General features: G+C 46.3%; 1 protein-coding gene across 2 annotated transcripts in view; it reads left to right on the top strand.

The window, feature by feature from the left end:
* The window catches only part of LOC115320357, a 278,131-nt gene that overhangs the window by 62,833 nt on the left and 193,928 nt on the right, over nt 1-21,370 (top strand). Inside the window, exon 1 of one of the 2 annotated variants that reach the window (XM_040503964.2) lies at nt 19,425-19,676. The exons of the other annotated variant lie outside the window; for it this stretch is intronic. Coding sequence (XP_040359898.2) covers nt 19,571-19,676 — 106 coding nt within the window. The 5' untranslated portion in view covers nt 19,425-19,570. Of the gene's footprint in view, nt 1-19,424; nt 19,677-21,370 lie in introns of those variants that run through there. 2 annotated transcript variants of the gene reach the window in all.

Genomic DNA, 21,370 nt, shown 5'->3' with positions numbered 1-21,370 from the left:
GGTATCGCCGGAGGAAAGGGGTCGCTGTGCCTCCCGCCGCAAATCGCCCATTATGCGCTTAGCTTGGCTTATCTGGCCCCGAGATGCAGCAACAAAAGGAGTCTCCCCGCCGTCAAGTTAACTATGGGAGAGGAGGAAATGGGAAGTGCGGCGAGGGGAACTTTTTTTCTGGTTGAAAAATATTCTGCAGGTTGGTCTTTGAGCGCCGCATGGTGGGAAGTTTTGAAACTAGCCCGAATGTCTCGGAATCTTGGCCTTGCGTGGGTTCCGTATCTGGAATGCGGGGAGAAAAATAATAAAACGTTTCAACCTGAATTATGCGAGAAAATCGAGTTGAAGCAAAAGAAGAACGTGTGACAATCACGCTTTTTTTTTGGCGACCACCTTCCAGTGGCGTAGAGAGATCAAAACGATGTTTTACCCCATACCAAAAGTGACGACATTCAAGATGGTTGCGCCTTTATGGAAAAGGTGTATATGTAACGCCTCGTCATTCGCTGAAGCTCGCTCCGCGTAGATTGCAGCGATTGGCTCTCCAAGGTGCTTTGCGGGGAAACTATGGACGCTCCAGGTTTCTTTGAGTCAACGAGAACGAGTTAAGATTCAGGCCTCACATGTGTGTTGGTCGTATAAACCCCGGTCAAAGAAGGGGCTGTTGGGGTATGATGCTGCCCATTCCAGACGTGTTAAAAGGGCCATTTTTATGTCATGTGTACGCTCCACTTTGGTGAAATTTTGTAACCATAGCTGCGAGATAAGCTTTTTGTCTCGGGCCAGCAGGTTGCATTCTGCTGGCTTCCCGTTGGCCGTGGTCGTGGGTGTTGCGAATTCACTTCTCAAAGTGTTTAGTGGTCTTGCGAGTTTGAAGCAAAGGAGGAGGATATCCTCTAGGCCGGGTATTCTCCAGTATGTACACGCCTTTTATCATAGGAACAAGCAGGTTTCTGAGAAGTTACACGTGCCTGCATGTGTTCTCAGCTCCTTCAAAGTTCAAAGACTTTGTGCCGCAGTTAATCGTGTTGGGTTATCTGGGTCTCGGTGTGTGGTTAGCCACCGCACCCGGTATGTTGCGTGCGCGACGGACGTCGTGTATCTGACCCCTCTGTCGTGTGGCAGGGGGTACGTATGTCAGACGGGGAGCTGTGTTGATGTTAGGGCCAGGAAGCATTCCTTTTCGCTCCGTTCTTCACCGTCGGGACACCTTGCAGTTCACTGTGATAGGTGTATGTGTTCTCCGGTTTTCACCTGGCTCGTTACCACAACAAAGTGACTAGAGAAATTGACGAGGCATTTTTTATTGCTACCTACGGAGCGGACACGTGTGTGAGTGCCCCGTCTGTGGCTTTGGCGAATGACGAAGTGTCTTTTATCAAAAAATTCGGCAAATGTGTTTAAGTGTTCAAAGGCGTGCCTTAAAGGGCAACTCCGCTTCATTTTTGGTCTTGAAAAAACAATGCAGTTCTCTTCAGTATCGCCTAGGAAGACCACACGTCAAATATTACGACGCAGTTCTGTCTAAATGTTTCTTAAACGGTCCGGCAAACTTTGCAACTCGCCAAGTTGCCGAAATCGGCTGACTCGAGCGGGCGAATTCAGGCGCAACCAACGGCGCAGTCAAGGCTACGGCATGGGCAGAGCCAACATTGAGCTAAACGCCATCTACATGGCCCCCTTTTGCTTGTTTTTACTTCTCCGATCGAGCGTAGAGCATGACGTCAGCAACGTTGCCTCTCGGCGCTCTGCGGTGTCCACGGGATTGACGTACGCGCCTGCGCAGCGCGCTTCTTGGGAGCAGACCAACCGCCCGCCGTGGTCCCGCCGTTACCGCCGTCTACCGCGTTACAACCACCGTCGTCGTCTCACCGTTTGTGATTATTGCCTCTCGGAGTTTCGTCCACACTATGGACACCACGTGCGCAGAGTCCCAGACTTATGCCGCAGTTGTGCAGACGTCGTCGAATGCCGTGGACACCAAAACGTGGCGAAGAGTGCGGTGCAGACGACACTCGCGCCTGCCGCACGCTGGCCCGCCCCCCTCCCGCCCGTCGTTGGGCCGAGGATCACGTGACCTCTCGTACCACGTGATGGCCATGTACTTGGCGGCCCGAGGCCAATGTTGCCGGACGGAGCCGAAGTTTCGGTTTCGATTTCCACTCGTGTTTAAAATTAGATTTAAAAATATATATCCCATTTTTCGCGAAGCAAAAGACGTAGTGTCTTTTACTAGGGCTTTTTAATTCGAAATCATTCATAATCCCGTAATCTTCGGAATTGAGCGGAGTTGCCCTTTAAGGGGGTTGATTGTCTTTTATGTATCTTGCTTCTTTTAGGTTTTCCTTTCCGTTCCTCGCAGGAATAAACTTCAGTTGCCAGTCAGCGTTCTATTCGTTCACCTCTCGTTCTTGTCCTTCGTTTAGTTTGCGCTGTTTCCACATTTTCAGAGCCCAAGAAACGCCGGGAATAGCTTATTACGCTCACTCATCTTGCTACAGGATTAGTGCTTGGGCGTTCTTATTTGCGAACGAAGCAATCTCGGTGGTCGCGGAGCGATATTAGGGACTTGTAGCAAGTTGGTTCCACACGAACGCACCGGCGACGCCACTGCGCATGCGCGCGCGAGTCGTTGGGGACTTGGGAGGCTCTTTTCGTTCGTTTCTCCCACTCCGGCCGCTGGAGTCGTCACCGGAATGTAGCCAGCACCGTTCACGACTCGGGGAAAAAAAAGATGGCGGTCGGATTGACCGCCGACCCAGCCGAGCTTTAGGCTTAGGACAGTGGGAGGCGATTTGCCATCCATGTTACTCTGCTTCATTTGGGAGGTTGAACCAAATCATTTCGAGGACTGCTCACAATGGAAAGCGATCACGAATGCTACCATGCATTCTAGTAAATCTTTGTGATCCGCGGGCTCACTTCCCGCGGTGGCGACCGCGAGCGTACAAAATGACGTGCACGGTTCGACGGAACACAACGTGAACGATCGTTCAAGTTTAAGATGATGGAGACACACCACCTATCTTTGCAATCGTTGAAACACTTTTTACTCTATCTAGCTTCACAGGTCTTGAAATTCCTACTGGTGAATGTTACATCGGCTGTCTTGTTTATATAAATCGTACGCCGATACACGAGCCGCCATGGTTTTGCACGCTGCGGAATGTTTCACATATTTACTAGAAGATGGCATTGCCGGTCAAACAAAAATATCATCGTTTCTGAGGGTTGCACCAGTTTTACGATTCGCTAAGATACGTTAAATTTCACGTACAGTTTGATAGGACGAACCAGCTGCACCGTTCATGATATCGGAACCATGTGCTCTAAAATCGAATCGCTAAAACGTCCTACTATAGAGAGTTTTAGGAAACCGCTTCTGCACATTCGATGCGGTACGATAGGCCCTCCTGTACGAACTGCGCATGTGCGTCATAATTAGGGTGACCATATTTTTCAAGGTAGAAAACGGGACATCCCAAGAGAAAAGCGGGGGGGGGGGGGGGGTATAATGGAATTCTACATGATTCTATATCCGTGCTATATCCAGTGACTAAATATATATATATATATATATATATAAATATATATATTTCTACACACGTGTCTTCGCGAGAGAAATTGTGTTTGTAGGCATGAACAGTTCTAAATTTTACACTTTGGGAAAATATTTTGAAGTATACCTAAAAAGGTTATTTTTATAAAATATACTTGTAACGAATAGGCATTGCTTCGGTTGGCTTCAAATCGCTTGGTGCCAATTTTGAGACTATGTACTCCTGCGAAAACGGGACATATTTCTTTATGGGGACAAAAAGACGGGACGGCGGAAGTGGACCTCAAAAACGGGACTGTCCCGGCCAAAACGGGACGTCTGGTCACCCTAGTCATAATTGCCGCCAGCGCGTCGTGCAGCGTCTCAGAACGAACCCGACGCTGGCAAGCAAGCGGTGTCAAGTGAGACACGCCTGCCCCTTTGCGAGGACTCTCGTCCAGCTTCTTGAGCGTGTTTGCTGCTTGGGGCGGGTCGGATATCCACAAAGGATGACGTCACGAGCAGGCCTTTGTCTTCTAGGCGATACCTCTCTTCGTCCCCCCTCTCTCGCGTGCCTGCCTGCGGGCTGTTCCAGCCGTCAGTGCGCGACAACAACTGCCCCGCCAGCGTTCGCTTTCTCTTTCCCGCCCGACACCGTTTCGTCCCTTGGGCACAGCCTGGATCGCGTGTGAAACAAAGGATCGCCGAACGGCCACTTTGCACGCGCCGAGTCCGGAAGTCGGCGACGTTCCGCCCCTCCTGTGCGACGGGAAGCGGAATCTGGTCCACAATCGCCGACGACAGAAAAAACAAAACCCCTCCCGTTGCTTTCATGGGGTCTATCTGATGCGGTCGGCGACTCTACTCTATTTCACCTCAACTCGCACACTTGCGTTTGGTTGCGAGGGGGCGGGGGGGGGGGGGGGGTTGCTACCTCGTACTCCTCAGGTGCTCCCTTACGAAAAGCGAACGCACTGGCACGCTGGTGACATCTATGAGGTAGTCCTGGAACTGCGTATAAATCTAGTGGGTGACATCTTGAGTTCTGCGTATGATTATATTCGGTGACTTCCGGACTCCCACCGTTTTACACTTTAGCCGAGCGAACGCTTTAAAGAAGGCGACATCCTCTCCAGTGTTCGCTCTGCTAAAGTCCAAAAAGGTGGGAGGAGCTTCCCCTAAATTCTTAACCTGTCAGTGATTATACAGGGTGTTCTCGAGCGCTGCTCGAAAGTAAAAACAATTCGTACGAATAAACCAATGAACATATTGGCACTAAAACTTTACTCAAAGCTGTCTTTATTTAGGGCATATATCATACTCAAATATTATAAGCGTAGGTTTCATAAAAAAAAGACTAAGCCAAAAAAAAAAAAAAAAAAAACTGTGTTTTTTTTTGTTTTTTTTTATTGCTATGCACATTGCAGGGAGGAGAACGGCACAAATCGTCTGGTTGGCGCTACTACTCACAGATGGCACCACACACGCTCAAAAATGCTGTATCTGCTTTCGGCTGTTTATTTCAAGGTTTTACGTTTTTGTTTCATGGTGTGCCATCTTTTGAGTAGTAGCGTGAGCCGGAATGGTTTTTGCTGTTTTCCACCCTGCGCATAGAAAGAAAAAAAGGGGTTTCTTAGGTTTAGGTGTTTTTTCTTTTGAAACCTACACTCACAAAACTTTTAGTATTATAAGTGCAAAACCTGAAAAGATTTTTGTGAAAAATTTTAAACGGACACCCCTTACAATTGTTTTACCCCGAAATAGCGTATGAGAGCACCCTATGCGGAGCGCAAGTTTGTCTGCTTTTTTTTGCAGGGGTTATTATAGTGACGTCAGAATGCCGAGCTCTGATTGGCTCTGATTGAAAGATACTGGGTAGAGCTGAAAGCAAGCTGCCTTAAGTTCTAAACCCACCCTTCAATGAGAGCCAATCAGAGCTCGGCGTGCACAACCCCTCAAAAGAAGCAGACGAACTTGCGCTCGGCATAGAGTGAAGGTGTTTTTTTTTTGGTTTTTTTTCAGTATTTGCGAGGTAAAATGTACGTTCTGCCTTTAATAAATGACCGTTTGTAACCTTGTCAAAAGATTTTAAAGCCCATTATAAAACAATGGTGCGCTAACAAAATTAGGAAAGATACGCAAATCGCGTGTGTACTATACGGTTACCCGAAACGCAGGCGTCTGATACCGGCCTTCACGGAGCACTTAGAGGGATGGTGAACCGAAATTTGGATTTCAGAAAGAAAAAAAAAACAATGTAGGAGATGTAGGCGGGACGTTACAATCCCTACAACACTACTCGCAAGGCGATATTTCGAATGGACGGCCGAATTTTGGGAAAAAGAGGTCGAGATTCAACCATGCCGACGAAGCGCGTGACGTCAAGATACCTCGTTTCCTCCTCTCTTCGCCGCGCTCCTTCAAGGCGGCGAGGCGGAGAAGACGCAAGGCCGTTCCCTCTCCTTCTCGGAGAAATATGACGTGAGCATTTTTGTCAAATGCGCCTCCTTTCTTTGAAAAATACGGTCATCCGTTCGAGATATCGCTGTATGAGTGACGTGTTGGTGTTTGTAGCACCCCGTTGCAGGCTTTTGCCGCCGTGTTTTGTGGAATCCAGATTTCGGTTCAGCATCTCTTTAAGCGAAGACTTACGAGCCATGTTATCCATTCGAGTACTCCACGCGAGCCACGTGACGTCACGCTCCACGCGTGGGACCATCTAATCGGAAGGTCCCGTCACACGCTCCGAACTACGGATTGGCTCCAGTGGTGAGTCGTAAAGTGCACTGGATCCTGGGGAAAGTGGCGCCATTGCACGCCTTAACCCCGCCTGCCAGCTGCACTCAAGCATATCATCATCATCATCATTTATTAAACCTTGAAGGCTCTTACGAGCATTCAAGGTTTAATAAATGTATACGTACGTATACGCAATTAAAAGTATACGTACGACAAAACCAGGCTAGGTAGTTGGCTGATTGGTCTCAGTTGCCATGGCAATCGCCATTTCGGTTCATTAACATCTTTGAAGCTTTGAAAGGGCTGTTCTGAACGAATCACGCCAATATCATTAAATATGGAGCATCATCCTGTACTGAAAGCGTTCCTCGCCGATATAAGCGTCTTTGGCGCTGTGTGTGCAATCGACTTATCAACCATGCTTATCTCCAAAGATCTCTTACAATAATATTGCTCTTACGTATTTCAAAAGAGGATTTTATTTTTGCAAGGCCTTTAAGCACTGGTCCCGCATGTGGGGGCGGTACGCATATTCACATACGCTTGTTTCGCCGAACTGTGTGGATTGCGAAATATCGGTGTACAAATAAACGTTTCTTTAAGGCTTTTCGTCACCAGCGAATTTAGATGGGCTCACCAAGGACGGAAAGGTGAAGGAAAAACTGCGCATTCTATGAACCAAAATGGCGACTCTATACGCGGAGCTTCGCGTATAGAGTCGTAAAGGATCCAGCGACTTTAGTGGCTCGTAGCCTCCGCTGCGGTATATCGGGAGGTAGTCTTTCTCGGGACGCGGCGGACGTGTGTGTGGTGTCTCAGGCAGAGTTGGATACCGACGACGTCTTAAGTGTAGTTTGAACTACAAAGCTACCACGAAACAACTGAAGTCGATATTATATAATTCAAAAGAAACGTTGTTTCCAAGACACATCAATAGCTTGCCCCGTGGTACTGTAAAAACAAAAACACACACACACACACACACAAACAGACTTAGTCAAAATTTTAGGGTAAAAGCTGGGTTTTTGTGTATGGCTCGTCAAATGTTTAGACGCTCGAGGAAAATAGCCATCTGCGTTAAGTAATTATTTTGAGCTCAGTTTGTTCACGATCCACGGATTAAAAGAGATCTCGATGGAGCTTAAGCATTCACCTGAGATCTCCGAACCACCGTGTCTTTCCGCAATGGTCATCATCACCATGGCAACAAAGCGTCTGCTGAATTGATACACACGTGAACGCAGGGTGTAGAGCTATCAACAGCTGACGCCATTTTGCAAATACCGTCTGCTAAAGCAATGGGACATAAACGGAAATGGCTGATCGTCTCCAGTGCCTAATATATTTGAATGAATCACACCAATGAACATGTTTTTTCTGGTCTTCCAGCGGTCGTGTTTTTGATTTCTTTTTTTTTTCTTTTTTTGCCTCAAACGCGGGTATAAAGTATTAAATAGCCGATTCAACTCCAATTCGTGCTCCGCGCGTCAAAGCTGCCGGGCTCATTCTAAGACTTGATACTTGTTTGCTTCTGATATCCAGTTGTGGTACTTATTCATTGCATTGTCACGAGTGGCAGTTAACACATTCGTGGCATGGGCTTCTCGCCTTACTAATGCCCGTGCCACACGGGCAACTCGAATGCCATTTACAACGAATGACATTTGAGCAGACGACCAATCAGTGCGCGACCCTCCGGGCGTGGCGCATTCCACGCGCGACAGATTGCGAGCTGATACGCCGATCACACAAATGTCATTCGTTGTAAATGGCGTTCGAGTTGCCCGCGTGTGGCACGGGCATTTGACATACCAGCTTTTTTGGGTTGATATAAATCAAATAATTGGTATTGTTGCTTGGGCCCGAAATCGTCAGTTTTGTTCCCCACACCAGATTGCCTCAAGTAAAAGATATAGGTTGCAAAAAAAAAAAAATAATAAATAAACGGAGCTGTTAACCGTGCCATGATATCTAGCTGTCTACAGGGCCGTTCACAGTAAAATAGATATGTGGCAGTTAAGAGAACAGGATGGCGCGGAAACTAAGAATAATTAATAATAAGATCATTGCGAGGGTCTTAACAATAGCGTAAAGGTAGAGTAACTCAAAATTTTGGAATCATAATCTAAAAAGTAGAAATCAAATACCCTTTCGAACGGAGCGACCATCAGTGGGTGACTTCATCTCGAATCGTGCAAGAAAAAAATAATGGGTCCACAACAAAATTATAAAAAAAATATATGTTGGTGGGAAATGTGTGATTAGGACAAAACTGTAAATTAAAACCACGGAAAATTTTGTACTCTTGAGTTTTGGCTTCGAAAGGGAAGAGGGGTAGGTCTTGCGATTTTTGGCAATTTTCACGAGTGACACATTTTGGAGTCTCGCAACGTTTAGATTTTTTTTTCTCACAACAATATTGACTCACTTTTGTTGCTTTAGAACTTTGTATAAAAGGTTTCAAGATCTTTAGAAGTGTGTATTTTCATTTTATATTATAAAATACAAATTCTTAAGTCCTGCAACTTCGACAATAATGGGCCATATTTGAATGGAGATAGCTTTTGTTGTACAATTATTCACGGCACAATAAACATATCAAATGAAAGCTTACCTCTAAGCCTATTTAAAAAGTATTGTATTTTCAATTTAAGTATAGTTTATATAAAAAGAAAACATTGTAAACTTAAAAAAAATCACAAGATTAAAAAAAGTGTTTCTTTTTTATTTGATATATGAAAAACCTTTTGTTTTCTTAAAAATGCAATAACATATTTTTTTGGCATATATGAATTTGCCATATTAAAAGCAGTGCGTCTGAAAAGAAGACATATTTGTACCTTCATTCTTCGACGCACATCTCCGACATTTCATTTTTTGCTTAAATATTAGTTATTTTCGTAACATGGTCATAATTTTTATTAGTTTCGAGTCCACACACCGTTCGGTAAAACTTATACATTGATATTAGCTGTAGTATAATCTGGTAAGGGGTTCTTCCGCGCGTTCAGTTTGCTTACTTAGCTTAACTAAAAAAATCGAAACTGTCTTAAATAATATTTGGTCATATCAGATTAACAAACATAATAGGAGTTTGAAAAGATTTCCCTCAAATATAAGAGCACAGGTGGGGGAAAGAAAATTCAAAGCGACGGCCCGCCAAGCACGTCAACGTGCGTGCCTTACAGGATAGCTAAGCTAGGTTTGTTCAAACCTTCCGATATCCGTTTTAAGTATTCGCACTTTTATATTTGTGAAACGAAACGTACGTTCCAAACCTCGTAGAATGCAACAAAATGGTGAGTTGGGCTAGTCGGATCCGATTACGCACATTTAATTGCCAAAAAACAAATAAAAAAAAAATTATATTTACACACGTTGAAGGATATTGTACGAAATTCCTTCTTGCTACAGCGATCTCCCTTATCCTTTCTGTCTTCAAATCTTTCCCACGACAACATATAGGAAGTATTCACTGGCGGCCATAGCTGTGTGCGCGACTGCTGAGCGCGTGCTGTCGGCGAGCTTCCACAGTTGTTTTGCAACGTGCATTCCGTACCATCAAGAGTGCCGGTCTTAGCAGCCAATTAATGTGAGTTCCTTGTGAGCATGCGCTCTAAGCATCGCCCTCAACTATGGCGTCCAGTGAATACTTCCTATTGACGGTATGTCTAATTTAGCACATCAATAAACAGCAGACTGGACGACACACGAAGGACGTTTTGGACAGTCTTTTGATTCTATGTTTAGTCCTTTTTCTTTTTTTTTTCTGGATAATATTTATTTATTGGACCACATGGGAAGGGGATGGCTAAAGCCGTAACGACGCGCTAACCACAAGGCATCTAAATTACGACTCTTTTCAAGGACTACGAGCTGCCTGTGTCTCAAGCACCTTGACCCTTTACCTGACGACTGTGCTCTTTAGCAATTGGCTCTTTTTCGCGTGACTGAAAACGATGTGGCACCCGTGTGCAATTTTTTTTGCACTTCCGGTTTTGTGCTAGAAGGCGGGTTTTGCAGCATTTGCGAGATGAAACCTAGGCGCTGTCTTCGGGAAATGGTCGCTTAAAGCCTCGTCAGCCGTAATTTACTCTCACGGCGAAATAGCGGTGCTTAAAATATTCCGCCTACCGGAAGTGTGTCAAGAATACCTGATAGATGGCGTCACTGAGTTTGTTGCCAAACAAGAAAGAGGAATGGTTCCGTCGTTTGTGTAATCTTTTTCTTTTTTTTTTCTTTTTTTTTTTTTAATGAAAGGTGGTAATGTATTTGACTAAAAGCAATACTTCAAGTACTTTAGCGAATAAAGACAAATAACTGAGTAATATCGGAGATAAGAATTCATTTAATGTTTTCGGCTGGCTTTTAGCTTCCGGTCGGTGGAACGTAATAATAATGGCGCTATTCTTCAGAAAACGTTTTAGCAGTGACACCGTTATCTTTCTTCACAATTTCCAGACAATGAACGTACCCGCTGCCGTTTCGTGCGCGTTAACACAGCAAACCCGCCCTTTTTCCAAACAGCCTTTTTCGAGAGCCGCAGATTTGCCATTCCTTGGGGCATGTGATTATCGCGAGTGTCGAGATCTCTATCGTCCTTTGAACGGCAGTTTACTTTTTTCTTCCAATTTCCTCGATTTAACTGGGCCACCACCGGCCTGCGGTGCACGAGGTGTTCTCTCCACGAAATCCTTAGACTTAGTCGAGCGCCACGTCACGGCGTGCGATTGTGACGATTGCGGGGTCCGAGATGTGGGCTAATTTACTTCGGCGCCGGGGGCGTCGCTGGTGGATATAGCTCCGTCGCCGTTTGCCCGACCTTCGTTTCGTTTGCTCGCGACTTTCTCTCTTCTTTCTTACGTGCGCACGAGTTCTTTGTCCTCTAGAAGGGTGGATAGCGTCCTACACTGTCTTATGAGCCGCTTTCCGACAGCGTTCTTGTATTTCCTGTCGCCTCGAACTGATACTTATTATTTTTTTTCAAAGATGGTTCTACGTATTAATATGCGGAGGTAACAAGCTTCCCCTACTCTTTTTTTAAAGGTCTTAGAGAGCAGATAATGAGCAGAAAGGTAGTCGTTCTAAGGGCGTTAAATTAGGACACTGCATGCTCGTCATCCGCCACAAGTTTTGTGGCTTCTGATATAATTCAATTATAATTTATTTATTTATTTATCCAGTTACCTACATCACCCAATTCTGGGAATTATTGTCGGGTGTAAGGCGATATAAAGAATGGGCTAATGAGAATACAAAGGTAACCACTAAAACTTGCGTGATGCAGAAGGCTTCACATAGAAATAACGTTGTCGAGCAATTTCAACACACACAAAAATAACGGGCACTAATAGGCAGATGAGTCAATAATTACTTTAGCAGCAACTTTTCCAGCACAGTAAAAAAGGTTGAACGTGCTGTGGAGAGTTCAGCTGGTAAATTCGTGTACTGTTCGCGAAAAGAAAGTGTGCGTGAGTTTATTAGTTCTGCACCTGAATAGGGGGGAGGGGGGCGGGGGGACACGTAGGCTAGCCCTTTTAAATAATTTTGTTCTGTCAATGCCAGTCCTACAATGAAATATGTTTTAGAATAAAGACATACGGGGATATCTTCTTCTGTGCTCCTGTGAAGCACTATTTCGATTTGCGACGTCTTTCAGAAGAGCTCTTTGAAAAATCATATTCGCCAGAAACAAAAGAGATGAATATCTACGTGAGCGTCTTTGTGATTTACTTTCAGTGTCTTCGTACAAACAATCAAAATGTCCTTTGACATATATCTCTCGTGGTCTCTTCACTCTTGCGCATGTCACCCTGTTTCAAAACAATTACGTAAGGAAGCCTTTGAATGTACATGGGGTAGCGCTTCGGCGTCTCGTGGACTTAGAGCGTGCACATACATTCAAAGCACGGTGGAAGCCGACGAGCCTGGGCTAAAAACCCGAGCATTAAAAAAAAAAAAAAATACTCGCCCTGCTCTTTTCATTTCGTCGATTTTCATGGATTAATTGATTTTGAAATGAAGCATCCAGTTCGTAAATTGCGTCGATATTACGTGGACGCGCTTGTTCTGTAATGTTAATGCGAAAGCATTAAATGTCCCACGGAGTGAAGCCGGCAATAAACGGCCCTCAAACTCCCATTGGCTGAGCGAAACAGCGCCTAAATTCCCATTAGATGAGCTAAACGGCACCCAAATTCTCATTGGCTGGGCGAAACGGCACCTAAATTGTCATTCTCAATAAAATAGAAATAGAAGCACAACAACGCAGATGCTTCGTCACGGAAGCCTGCGGGTGCGCTCAAGGTCAAAGCGGACGCGCTTCAGAAATAAAACACAAAAAAAAAAAAATGCACAGCACCGCAATGCTTCGTCATGGAAGCCGTCGTCAAGCCGGTGGGGTTCTCCGAGCCTGCGCAGTAAGGGAGCTTGATGTCACCGCCGGAGCGCCGTGTGCAAAAGGAAGACGTGGCGCGCTGCTTTTAAGACTGTGCTGCGTGTAGGAATGCTTTTGCATTCCTACACGTAAGCAGTCTTAAGTGTCTCTGTCGGTTTTTTTTTTTTTTTATAGTTCATATCAGTGTTGCGGAGTTGCCACTCCGGAGTTGGAATGATTCCGGAATCATTCCGAATTTTCGCGACCCCGGAATGGAATGGGAATGGAATGGCGGCATTGTTGAGGGAAATGGAATGGGAATTGAATTAGATGCCTTTTTCCCGGAATGGAATGGGCCCGGTTCTTCTATTTTTTTTTTTTTTTTTTTAGTGTTTACGGTCAGCGAATTTGAGCCAGTCGGCGAGCCAGTTGCTCAGAAATAAAATGACCAGGCGGGAAACAGCTAACCCGCGTGGAGCTCTAGACTTACACGCAAAAAATGCAATACAAAAAAAGAAGCGACAAAGCAAAGAGTAGAGGGGGGAGGAAGGGAGGGGGGGTGGCGGTGGCGCCTTTCGCACAGGCGACGGGCTTTACTGGCGTTACACGAGAGCGAGCGAAACAAGAAGCACGAAGCAAAAGAAACGAAGGCATGGAGAATACACGCGCGCACAGACTGGGATCTGAGAGCGGGGGTCGACTCGTAACTCGCAGAGCTCTGATAACTCGTTGACTCGCGCGCCGCCGAAAGATGATCAGTTATTGTTTTCGTATAGTTCGAGGAGCGTTGTTTAGCAGGCGGCCAAACCTGCTGCCTTCCACGTTCATTCGCGCGCACTCCTTTGAAGCGCGAACTGTGGGTTTGCTTCGACAATAAAACAAAGCAAGATTCCCCTCTCTCTTCTCCTCTTGCGCTTTGCTCCGACACTTGTTTTATTATTCTGCATTTTTACGTGTAAGTCCGCCTTTTACTTGATCTTTCTTCCGATGCTTGTTTTCTGGATTATATGTTTTACATTCAAGTGGGTTAGGGTTACAAGCAAGCTAGCGGATTCCCGCTCATTTCCTTCGACTTCAGACTCTGCCTACTGTGTTTCACCTTGTGATGGACCGCTGCGGACGCTATGAGTCACCCCAGGCAATCCATCACCGTGAGCGGGACTACACGCAAAGCGCGTTGCTGCGCCCCAGGGTCACGCGACACTCAGAAGGCACTGGATTGGTTTCGATGGCTCTCGTGCTGTCTTTTGCGGTCCATCGTAAGGTGAAGTAGATTGTCGTCACCGCTTTTGTTGCGTGACCGAACTGACTAGACCTGCAGAAAGACTGTTTCGTGACATGGCCTCTCGTGCTGCGCTGTAGAGGTTGCACTTTGTCAGAGGATGTGTTCCTGCCACTGTGCATGGAGTCGCTTCCAGCAGCGTACTAACCGTATTGCTGTGCAGGTAGTTGAAGAATACAGTACTTAATATAGCTTATTTCTGCGCCACGCACAAAATGGATATTTTTATGGTCTTATCAAACAGAAAGGCTGGCCGCGTATGTCCTAGAACACAAATGCAAAAAAAAAGTTTGCCAAAGAAAATTAGTGGATTTACGTTTTGCTGTTTGTTGCGAGCCACGTGGTCGAAAGACCGACGTTTTAAACAAGCATCGACATATCAAGAGGCTTTCTCGATGTTTGCAGTACAATGTAAACAAACACTTCGTGCCACTGGCGCTCCGCTTAGTAAAATCAGTGCTTTTTTTAGGCATTTTGCATTTTGTTGCAATTGTCTATGCGTTTGACAATGTAAGCTTTATGGTGCTTATGCCGGCAGCACAATGTAGCTGTCAAGAGCCAATTTTTACGTTTTGGAATTAGAGGAATGGAATGGAACGATCCAGCCATTCCAGGAGTGGGAATGGGCCCAGTGTCCCAATTCCTATGAGTTGAAAGGAATTGAATTATTGAAAACTCTAATTCCCCGGAATGGATTGGAATGGAATGGGGGTGCCCATTCCGCAACACTGGTTCATATGCAGTTGAGCATAGCGACGAAAGTTTCTGTTCACTACTTGGAAGACGTGTCGATAAGACACCTAAACACCCTCTCGTTCTTTCTTACTTCGTTGTATTACTATGGGTAGTGCACCAACTTCCTTCGTAACAAAAAGTGCAGAAACTTTTTTAATTAAACAAATTGTTCAGTGGCTCGAAAGCCGCTGTGGCACCGCTCATAACTCATAATAGAACACAATGTTTGCTGCAAACTTGTCGACAAAATCAGCTGCGGGCACGCCCCAGTCACGTTTAAAGCATGTAAACGCGTCATGCATGTCAGCAGAGAGTTTTTGTATGACCCATGTGCGCTGCTCAGGTACACATAACTAAAAAAAAAAAAATAATCGATTAGACTGATAATTACTCTCGGTTAAATTATTTAACTAGATTTCTTTATTACCGTGGGAGAAAACTAACTGACCTTTACTTGAAAATGTGACAATTAATTTGCCTACTATACTTAAGATCTTCAAAAAGACAGATTTTTCTGCCGGTTCGAAAAAAGGTCTTCTGTACATGCGCATAATTGGATTAAAATAAGCGAATTATAAACTACTCATATTCGTAATCCCCCATTTTTTTGTAAACCATCCTCCCGTCGGAGACTTCGCTCGAGGATTCCTTCGTAGAAAATGATTTTTTTGCAAAACAAAGGGCGCCACTGAAAAGGAGAGGGAAAAATGTAACAACTACGAGTAATTTTAGTGCTTCCAAAAGAGATAAGATTACCCTCGTGATTACCTGCCGATAAATGTAATCGAATAATCACAAAATCACCTTAAAAAGTAATCGATTCCGAGTAATTTGATTATTTGTAATGGATATCGTCTGCATTTGACCGCTGACCGCCAGGCAAGGAAGAAACAGGCCTCAGACTGCGTATGCGTATTGTTTTTTGTTGTTGTTTTTTTATGCTGAATGAGCAGTGTGGATCTCAGGCATCTGTAACAGGAGCTCTAAGCGACCGCAAAAATTAATTCACTTTCACCTTCTCAGCCAGGTGGAGGTTCATTTATTCTTACGTAGGTATGCTTCCCTTTTAGGACTTCCCCTACATTCTTCGCGTCTGAAGTTCGTACGTTTCTGTTATCCGCCCGGAAAATGAAGGAGAAGAAGGAGGAGGGGAGGGGGGGACCGGGGGGGGAGGGGGGGGGGGGGAGAGGGGGGCTGTTGTCAGAACGTCGAGCTCTGGTTAGAAAGGTTAGTAAGTAGCATAGAGTTATTATACTGTATGCTAGAGGTTCAAATGCCGCTAGTGTGCTGCGGCAAATTGAAGCAGGCAGCAAACAGTCGGGAATTGACTTCTGGTAATGCATTTATATGAGAAAAAGCGAGTCTATGGGAACGAGTGAATGCATTTTCCCCCTGCGCTCGATTAGAAGACCAAATGTCACAAATAATTCGTACATACTAGGCAGCTTGGAACGTGTCTCAGTCACGCAGACGGAATAATGGGTCAGCTACGGCGTTTTTATTTTAAATTCGTGGCACGAAAAACGGTGCTAAAACTGCTTCGTACGTGTATTTATGTGCACTGTCGGACACCTTTTAGCGCGAACGTGGCGTCGCGGCTTTCTATGGCATGGGGGATATACGTGCCAAACGAACGAAGGACATGTGGAAAACCAAGAGGGACGGCAAGGACTACGCAGTAACACTGGATAAGTAACTTCGTGTGCGTGCAGACGATCAACATAAAAATAAGTAGGTACCACTTTATTATTTCTCCTCATGAATATGTGCGAAGATGCTCGTTTTGCGTTCAAAACATCACCCGCATGCTCGAAATTTTTGAAAATATAAAGAAGCCAGAGAGCAGGTGCCCGATAAAAGCTGCCCGACATCGAAAATAATAAAAAAGCACACCTTTCATAGCCGACGTACTTTACTTTTACGTTTGGAATTTTTTTTTTTTTTTTTAACCGCTCGTAAAGATGCACGATGGAGTCATTTTGGTATAGTGACATGACGGGCAAATTAGCAATGTATAAGCGCCACCGGAACGCTGGCGAACCTTGAACATCCTCTACATTCCTTTCGATCCTTATTTTGCTTAGAATCGTCGCTCGTTTCTGCATACCTGCCAATGGAACAGGGGTTTATTTAGGTCTGAAATACACCTAAGTTTAACATCGTTCAGTGGCAAGGAAAAATTCTGTGACCAAAACAATTTCACTTTTACAATGTTCATAAAGGTGCATACTATTTGGTACGACCCAAATAACAAAAGTTATCTATTCTATTTTCCGTAGAAGAGACAGAGTGCACGCGCGTTTTCCCATAGGAATGCACAGAGGCACCGCAAAAGTAGACTGGTTGATGTCTGCTTCAATTTGCCTCCCGGAAGTTGGATAGACACTAGCGCCAGTTGAACCTCTAGCGTACTCGGTCGAACGCATTCGAATGCGAAACGGCGGCGTCCGACGTTTAGCTTTCGCATTCGAACGCGCTCGACGAGCGCAGTGGAGACAAAGGCAGCTGTGCGGAGAGCAAGTCGTCTGCTTTTTGCGCAGGAGTTGCGGTGACGTCAGAAAGACGCCGAGCTCTGATTGGCTCTGATTGAAGGATAGTGGATAGACCTGCCTGGCTTTGAGGTCTACCCACTATCCTTCAATCAGAGCCAATCAGAGCTCGGCGTCTTTCTGACGTCACCACAGCCCCTGCAAAAGGAGCAGACGAACTTGCGCTCCGCACAGCTTTACGTCTACCCACTAATCGTTCCAATCAGAACTCGGCATACTGACGTCCCCGCGTGCTCTCGTTCTTTCTCTCCCTCAGATTTTCGGCGCATACGTTTTAGTAGTCCACCTCACCGAGAGAAACGGATAAAGGGAATCGACGAATAAAACTATACGAATGGTTGCTTCGTGCTCTCTATAGGGAGTTTGTAGTAATCGATGACAATTCAGTATCTTACGTTCTGACAACAATCCTTAGGGGTCCGAGTTTGGTCCCCGCGAGATCTAATTTGCCTCTCACTGAGCGAGCTAAGATGGCGTAGTAGACGGTTCGTCTGCTAACGAAAGCCGAGAACGCGGTTCGTCTTCTACGAAGCGTCACTCGCGGACAAAAATAAAAGAAGAAAGCACCGTTCGTTGGCCACCATCAAACCGGAACGATATTTGATCGTCGGCCACGAACCGAGCGTCCTGGCGAGGCGAGATCGGACGCCGGAGGAAATTGTGATCGTATGTCATTTTCACGCTGGAAGCGTAAGCCCTTGAACAACCCGCGCTTCGTTTTCAAATCTCGAGCTGTTCGGCTACCGTACACAAACTGACATTGATCGCTGGATGAAGAAGTGCCAAGGACAATCATATTAAAGGCCGCGATAACTCCGCCGTTACGTGTGTGCTGGTGGGTCGTTCTCGCCAAAATATTGCCCGGAAACTCGCGAAAGGATCACAAATTTTTCATCGCTTTATGACGTGTCCTCAGGCAGGAAGCTGTTACGCCGCGTCCAGTCAGTGGCCGAGAACGCTGTCGAGTCTCACCTTGACCGAAATCGGACGCCAGGTGCCACACTTCTTTATGCATGTACGATTACAGCTATAGTCGCTCAGTGGGAACCAGACAGCGAAACACAGCGGGACATATCTACGCGCATCTTTTCTGGTTATGTTTTGCGCTTTTGATGCCATAGTTGAGGTTAGTTCAGACAATCACGTGACTTTGTCAACTAATTAACATTCTTATCTTATCTGAACAAATATGTCTGTTACTTCAAATGTTTCTCGGATTTAGTACACGCAATGTTAATAAACACGTATACTTATGCGTCAGGAGAAACAACCAAAATTCAAAGAATGCCGCTTTGCCTTTCTACAGGGCGGGACTACTGATATAATTTGTTTCACGACAAGTGACCTGAGTGGTATCGCAGCATGCATAACAAATATGTAATCTTAGATACCATCTGTGTAAATCGCGGGGCGTAACACAGCAAGAAGAGTTTGATTACGAACATCGTTTTCCCGTTTCAATCTCGCTTGCTTACCTAAGATATACTACGGACGCAGCGGGCGTTGATACCATATAACGTTCAGGACGAAATAATCTCTTCCGAGTTGTCTATGCCGGCCATCAAAGCAGCGAGTGCCTCAGGCACGTAGCCAGGGGGTGGGGAGCATGGGGCATGCCCCCCCCCCCCCCCGAAATCTTCAATTTTGCTGGGACCCTCCTCTCCCCCTCCCCTTCATACAGTATTTTGTCACCCCCCCCCCCCCCCCCCCCCCCCCAAACAAAATCCTGGTTACGTGCCTGGAGTGTCTCATAGTAGTAGAGGGCATTTCACCCTCTTAATTCGGATGTCCGAGAAAGCCTTACTTGGGGATTACTTGGTCGGTGTTTTTATCGGCTAATCACGCGATGTCATTGGCTGAAAACTCATAATTAGATACTCGGGAGTCACTATGCCCTGCCTTTTTTTTAACTGTCAGTTACCACAGTTCATGGCATCAAGCTTGAATGTACGCGAGCGGAAGAGAGAAAAAAAAAGTCTCGGCGGGATGAGGTGTGCCAATCGCGAGGAATTTTAACTGGCCCATTGGCCGTCCGAGTTCACCGCGGCCCCGACGGTATCCCAGTTGTTTCGACGGCACGGAGAACGAACCGCCCTCGGCCATCGGAGTCGGCGAACGGCTCCCGCGTCACGTCACATCTACGAGCCGGTGACGTCACGAGATGCGCCCAGCGGCGCCTGGCGGCCGCGGCGGGAACCGGGACGCGGCAGAAATCGCGTCGTCTGCTCCCCCGACGGTACTCCGGTGCGCGCCGTGTTTCGTTGGTTTCGCCGCCGTCCCCAGCACGCCGATGGCTCGCCGAGCGCCCTGATCTTTCGTTTCCGAGGGTCGTGTTCGGTGCCTGTGCCCGCGGTTCGACCATGGGAGCTTACTACGCGACGCCCGAACTCACCCCCGAGCACGAGTACGGGAGCGCCGACGACGATGATCGAGCCCCGTCGAGCCCGCAAGCATCCGTCGATGCCGGTGCGTACTGCGGAACGCTCTTTTCTGCCGGCGCGCTTTCGAACAATCTACCTGTCGTTCTGCCCGAAAAGGCCGGGACTCGCGGTGCGTCACGGATGACTCGCAAAACGCGAGTATCGTTACCGACAGCTTTGGGAGCGCTTCGCGAGTCCTGAGAACCGCATGCGGAGTGCAGGTTCGTCTGCTTTTTTCGCAGGGGTTGTGATGACGTCAGAAAGACTCCGAGCTCTGATTGGTTCTGATCAAAGGATAGTGGGTAGATCTCAAGGCATCTTGCTTTAAGGTCTACCCACGCTCCTTTAATCAGAGCCAACCAGAGCTCGGCGTTCTGACGTGACTACAACCCCTGCAAAAGAAGCAGACGAACTGGCGTCCCGAATAACTCGTCGCTTTCATATGTGCGGCCGAAGCCACACCATCGTTTCTGAAGTTGTATATATGGTCGTACATTTCTCGAAGGATTCAATAAAGCTGGAGAGGAAAACGAGTGGCTATAGAGCGTTTTGCGCGTTTGTTATCTTCGTAGTTCTTTCCTTCCTTCTAGGAAAGTACGGCCCCGATAGAGACAACAGCGACAACACTAAGCCAGCTTGCTTTCGCCGCGGAAATGGCTCACCAAAGACGTGGTGTGCCCAAAGCCCCGCTCAAACTGTTCAGTCATCGTACAAAAGACGGTATGCAGTCAATTTCGGAGGTCTTCCTTATACGACGGTGACAATGGTCATACGAACGATCCTACAAGAAGAAAGTCTCCGAGAAATCGAATTACCATTCACGACATCAATTTGCATACTCCGTTTTGTATTTACAACGTACTCAAAATTCTCCCCCCCCCCCCAAAAAAAAATGAGGCTACGCAAACTGAGTAAGTTAAATTTGCCGGAAATGAAAGTATGTTGATTATCCGCTTTTCTAAATTGAATAGATCGCAGGCATTCCGTTTTTGTGTAATTTGCATTTCCATAGAATTAAGATGAAAAAAAAAATTATTGTAGAAACGATTTTTCTGATTTAGGTTTATAGTGGCTTAAACTTCTGCCATAAAAATTTTGGAGATTGCATCCCTAAAGGTAAGAAGAATGAGGAAGTCATTGTAGCATTTGGGTCCTCAAATATCTCGAGGAAAATGAGTAAAAAAAAAAATTACCCACGCAAAGCACACGCGGCATATTGTGCGGGCGCACTTGTATAGCCAAAGTTAGAGAACCGCTTCCGTCTAGACACGGACAAGGTTCTGCTCTGTCTCTATATAGCGACACCAACATATGCCGACTCGCAGAGGACACCGCCTGGGTCCGATTATGGTCACCGCGACAGCACGATCTAATTTGCCTCTCGCGGAGCGAGTAAAGGTACTGTTCTTATAGACGGCTCGTCGCATAACGCGGGCAAAGAACGGCGTTCGTCTGTTACGAAGCGTCGTTCGCAGGCGGAAATAAAACGAGAAAACATCGTACGTCGTCTGCTAACAGACCGGGAAGAAAGGTTCATCGTCTGCTAGGAACCGAGCGCCGCCTCCAAGTGAGACCGGACGCGGGCTGAAATTGTGATCGTCTGCTATTTCTTGCTGGCAGCCGTTCACAAACGGCGCTTCTTTTGCAAATTTCAAGTTGTTTTGCTGCTGTACACAAGCTGACTTCGACAGGTGCGTAAAGGAGTATCAGCAAGGACAAGCAAGCCAGAGGACGCGAAAC

The sequence above is a fragment of the Ixodes scapularis genome, unplaced genomic scaffold (genome assembly GCF_016920785.2).
Source record: "Ixodes scapularis isolate PalLabHiFi unplaced genomic scaffold, ASM1692078v2 PGA_scaffold12__126_contigs__length_90152505, whole genome shotgun sequence".
Taxonomy (NCBI): Eukaryota; Metazoa; Arthropoda; class Arachnida; order Ixodida; family Ixodidae; genus Ixodes; species Ixodes scapularis.
The sequence above is the reverse complement of the archived record's forward strand: the minus strand, read 5'-3'. Positions and strand labels throughout refer to the sequence as shown.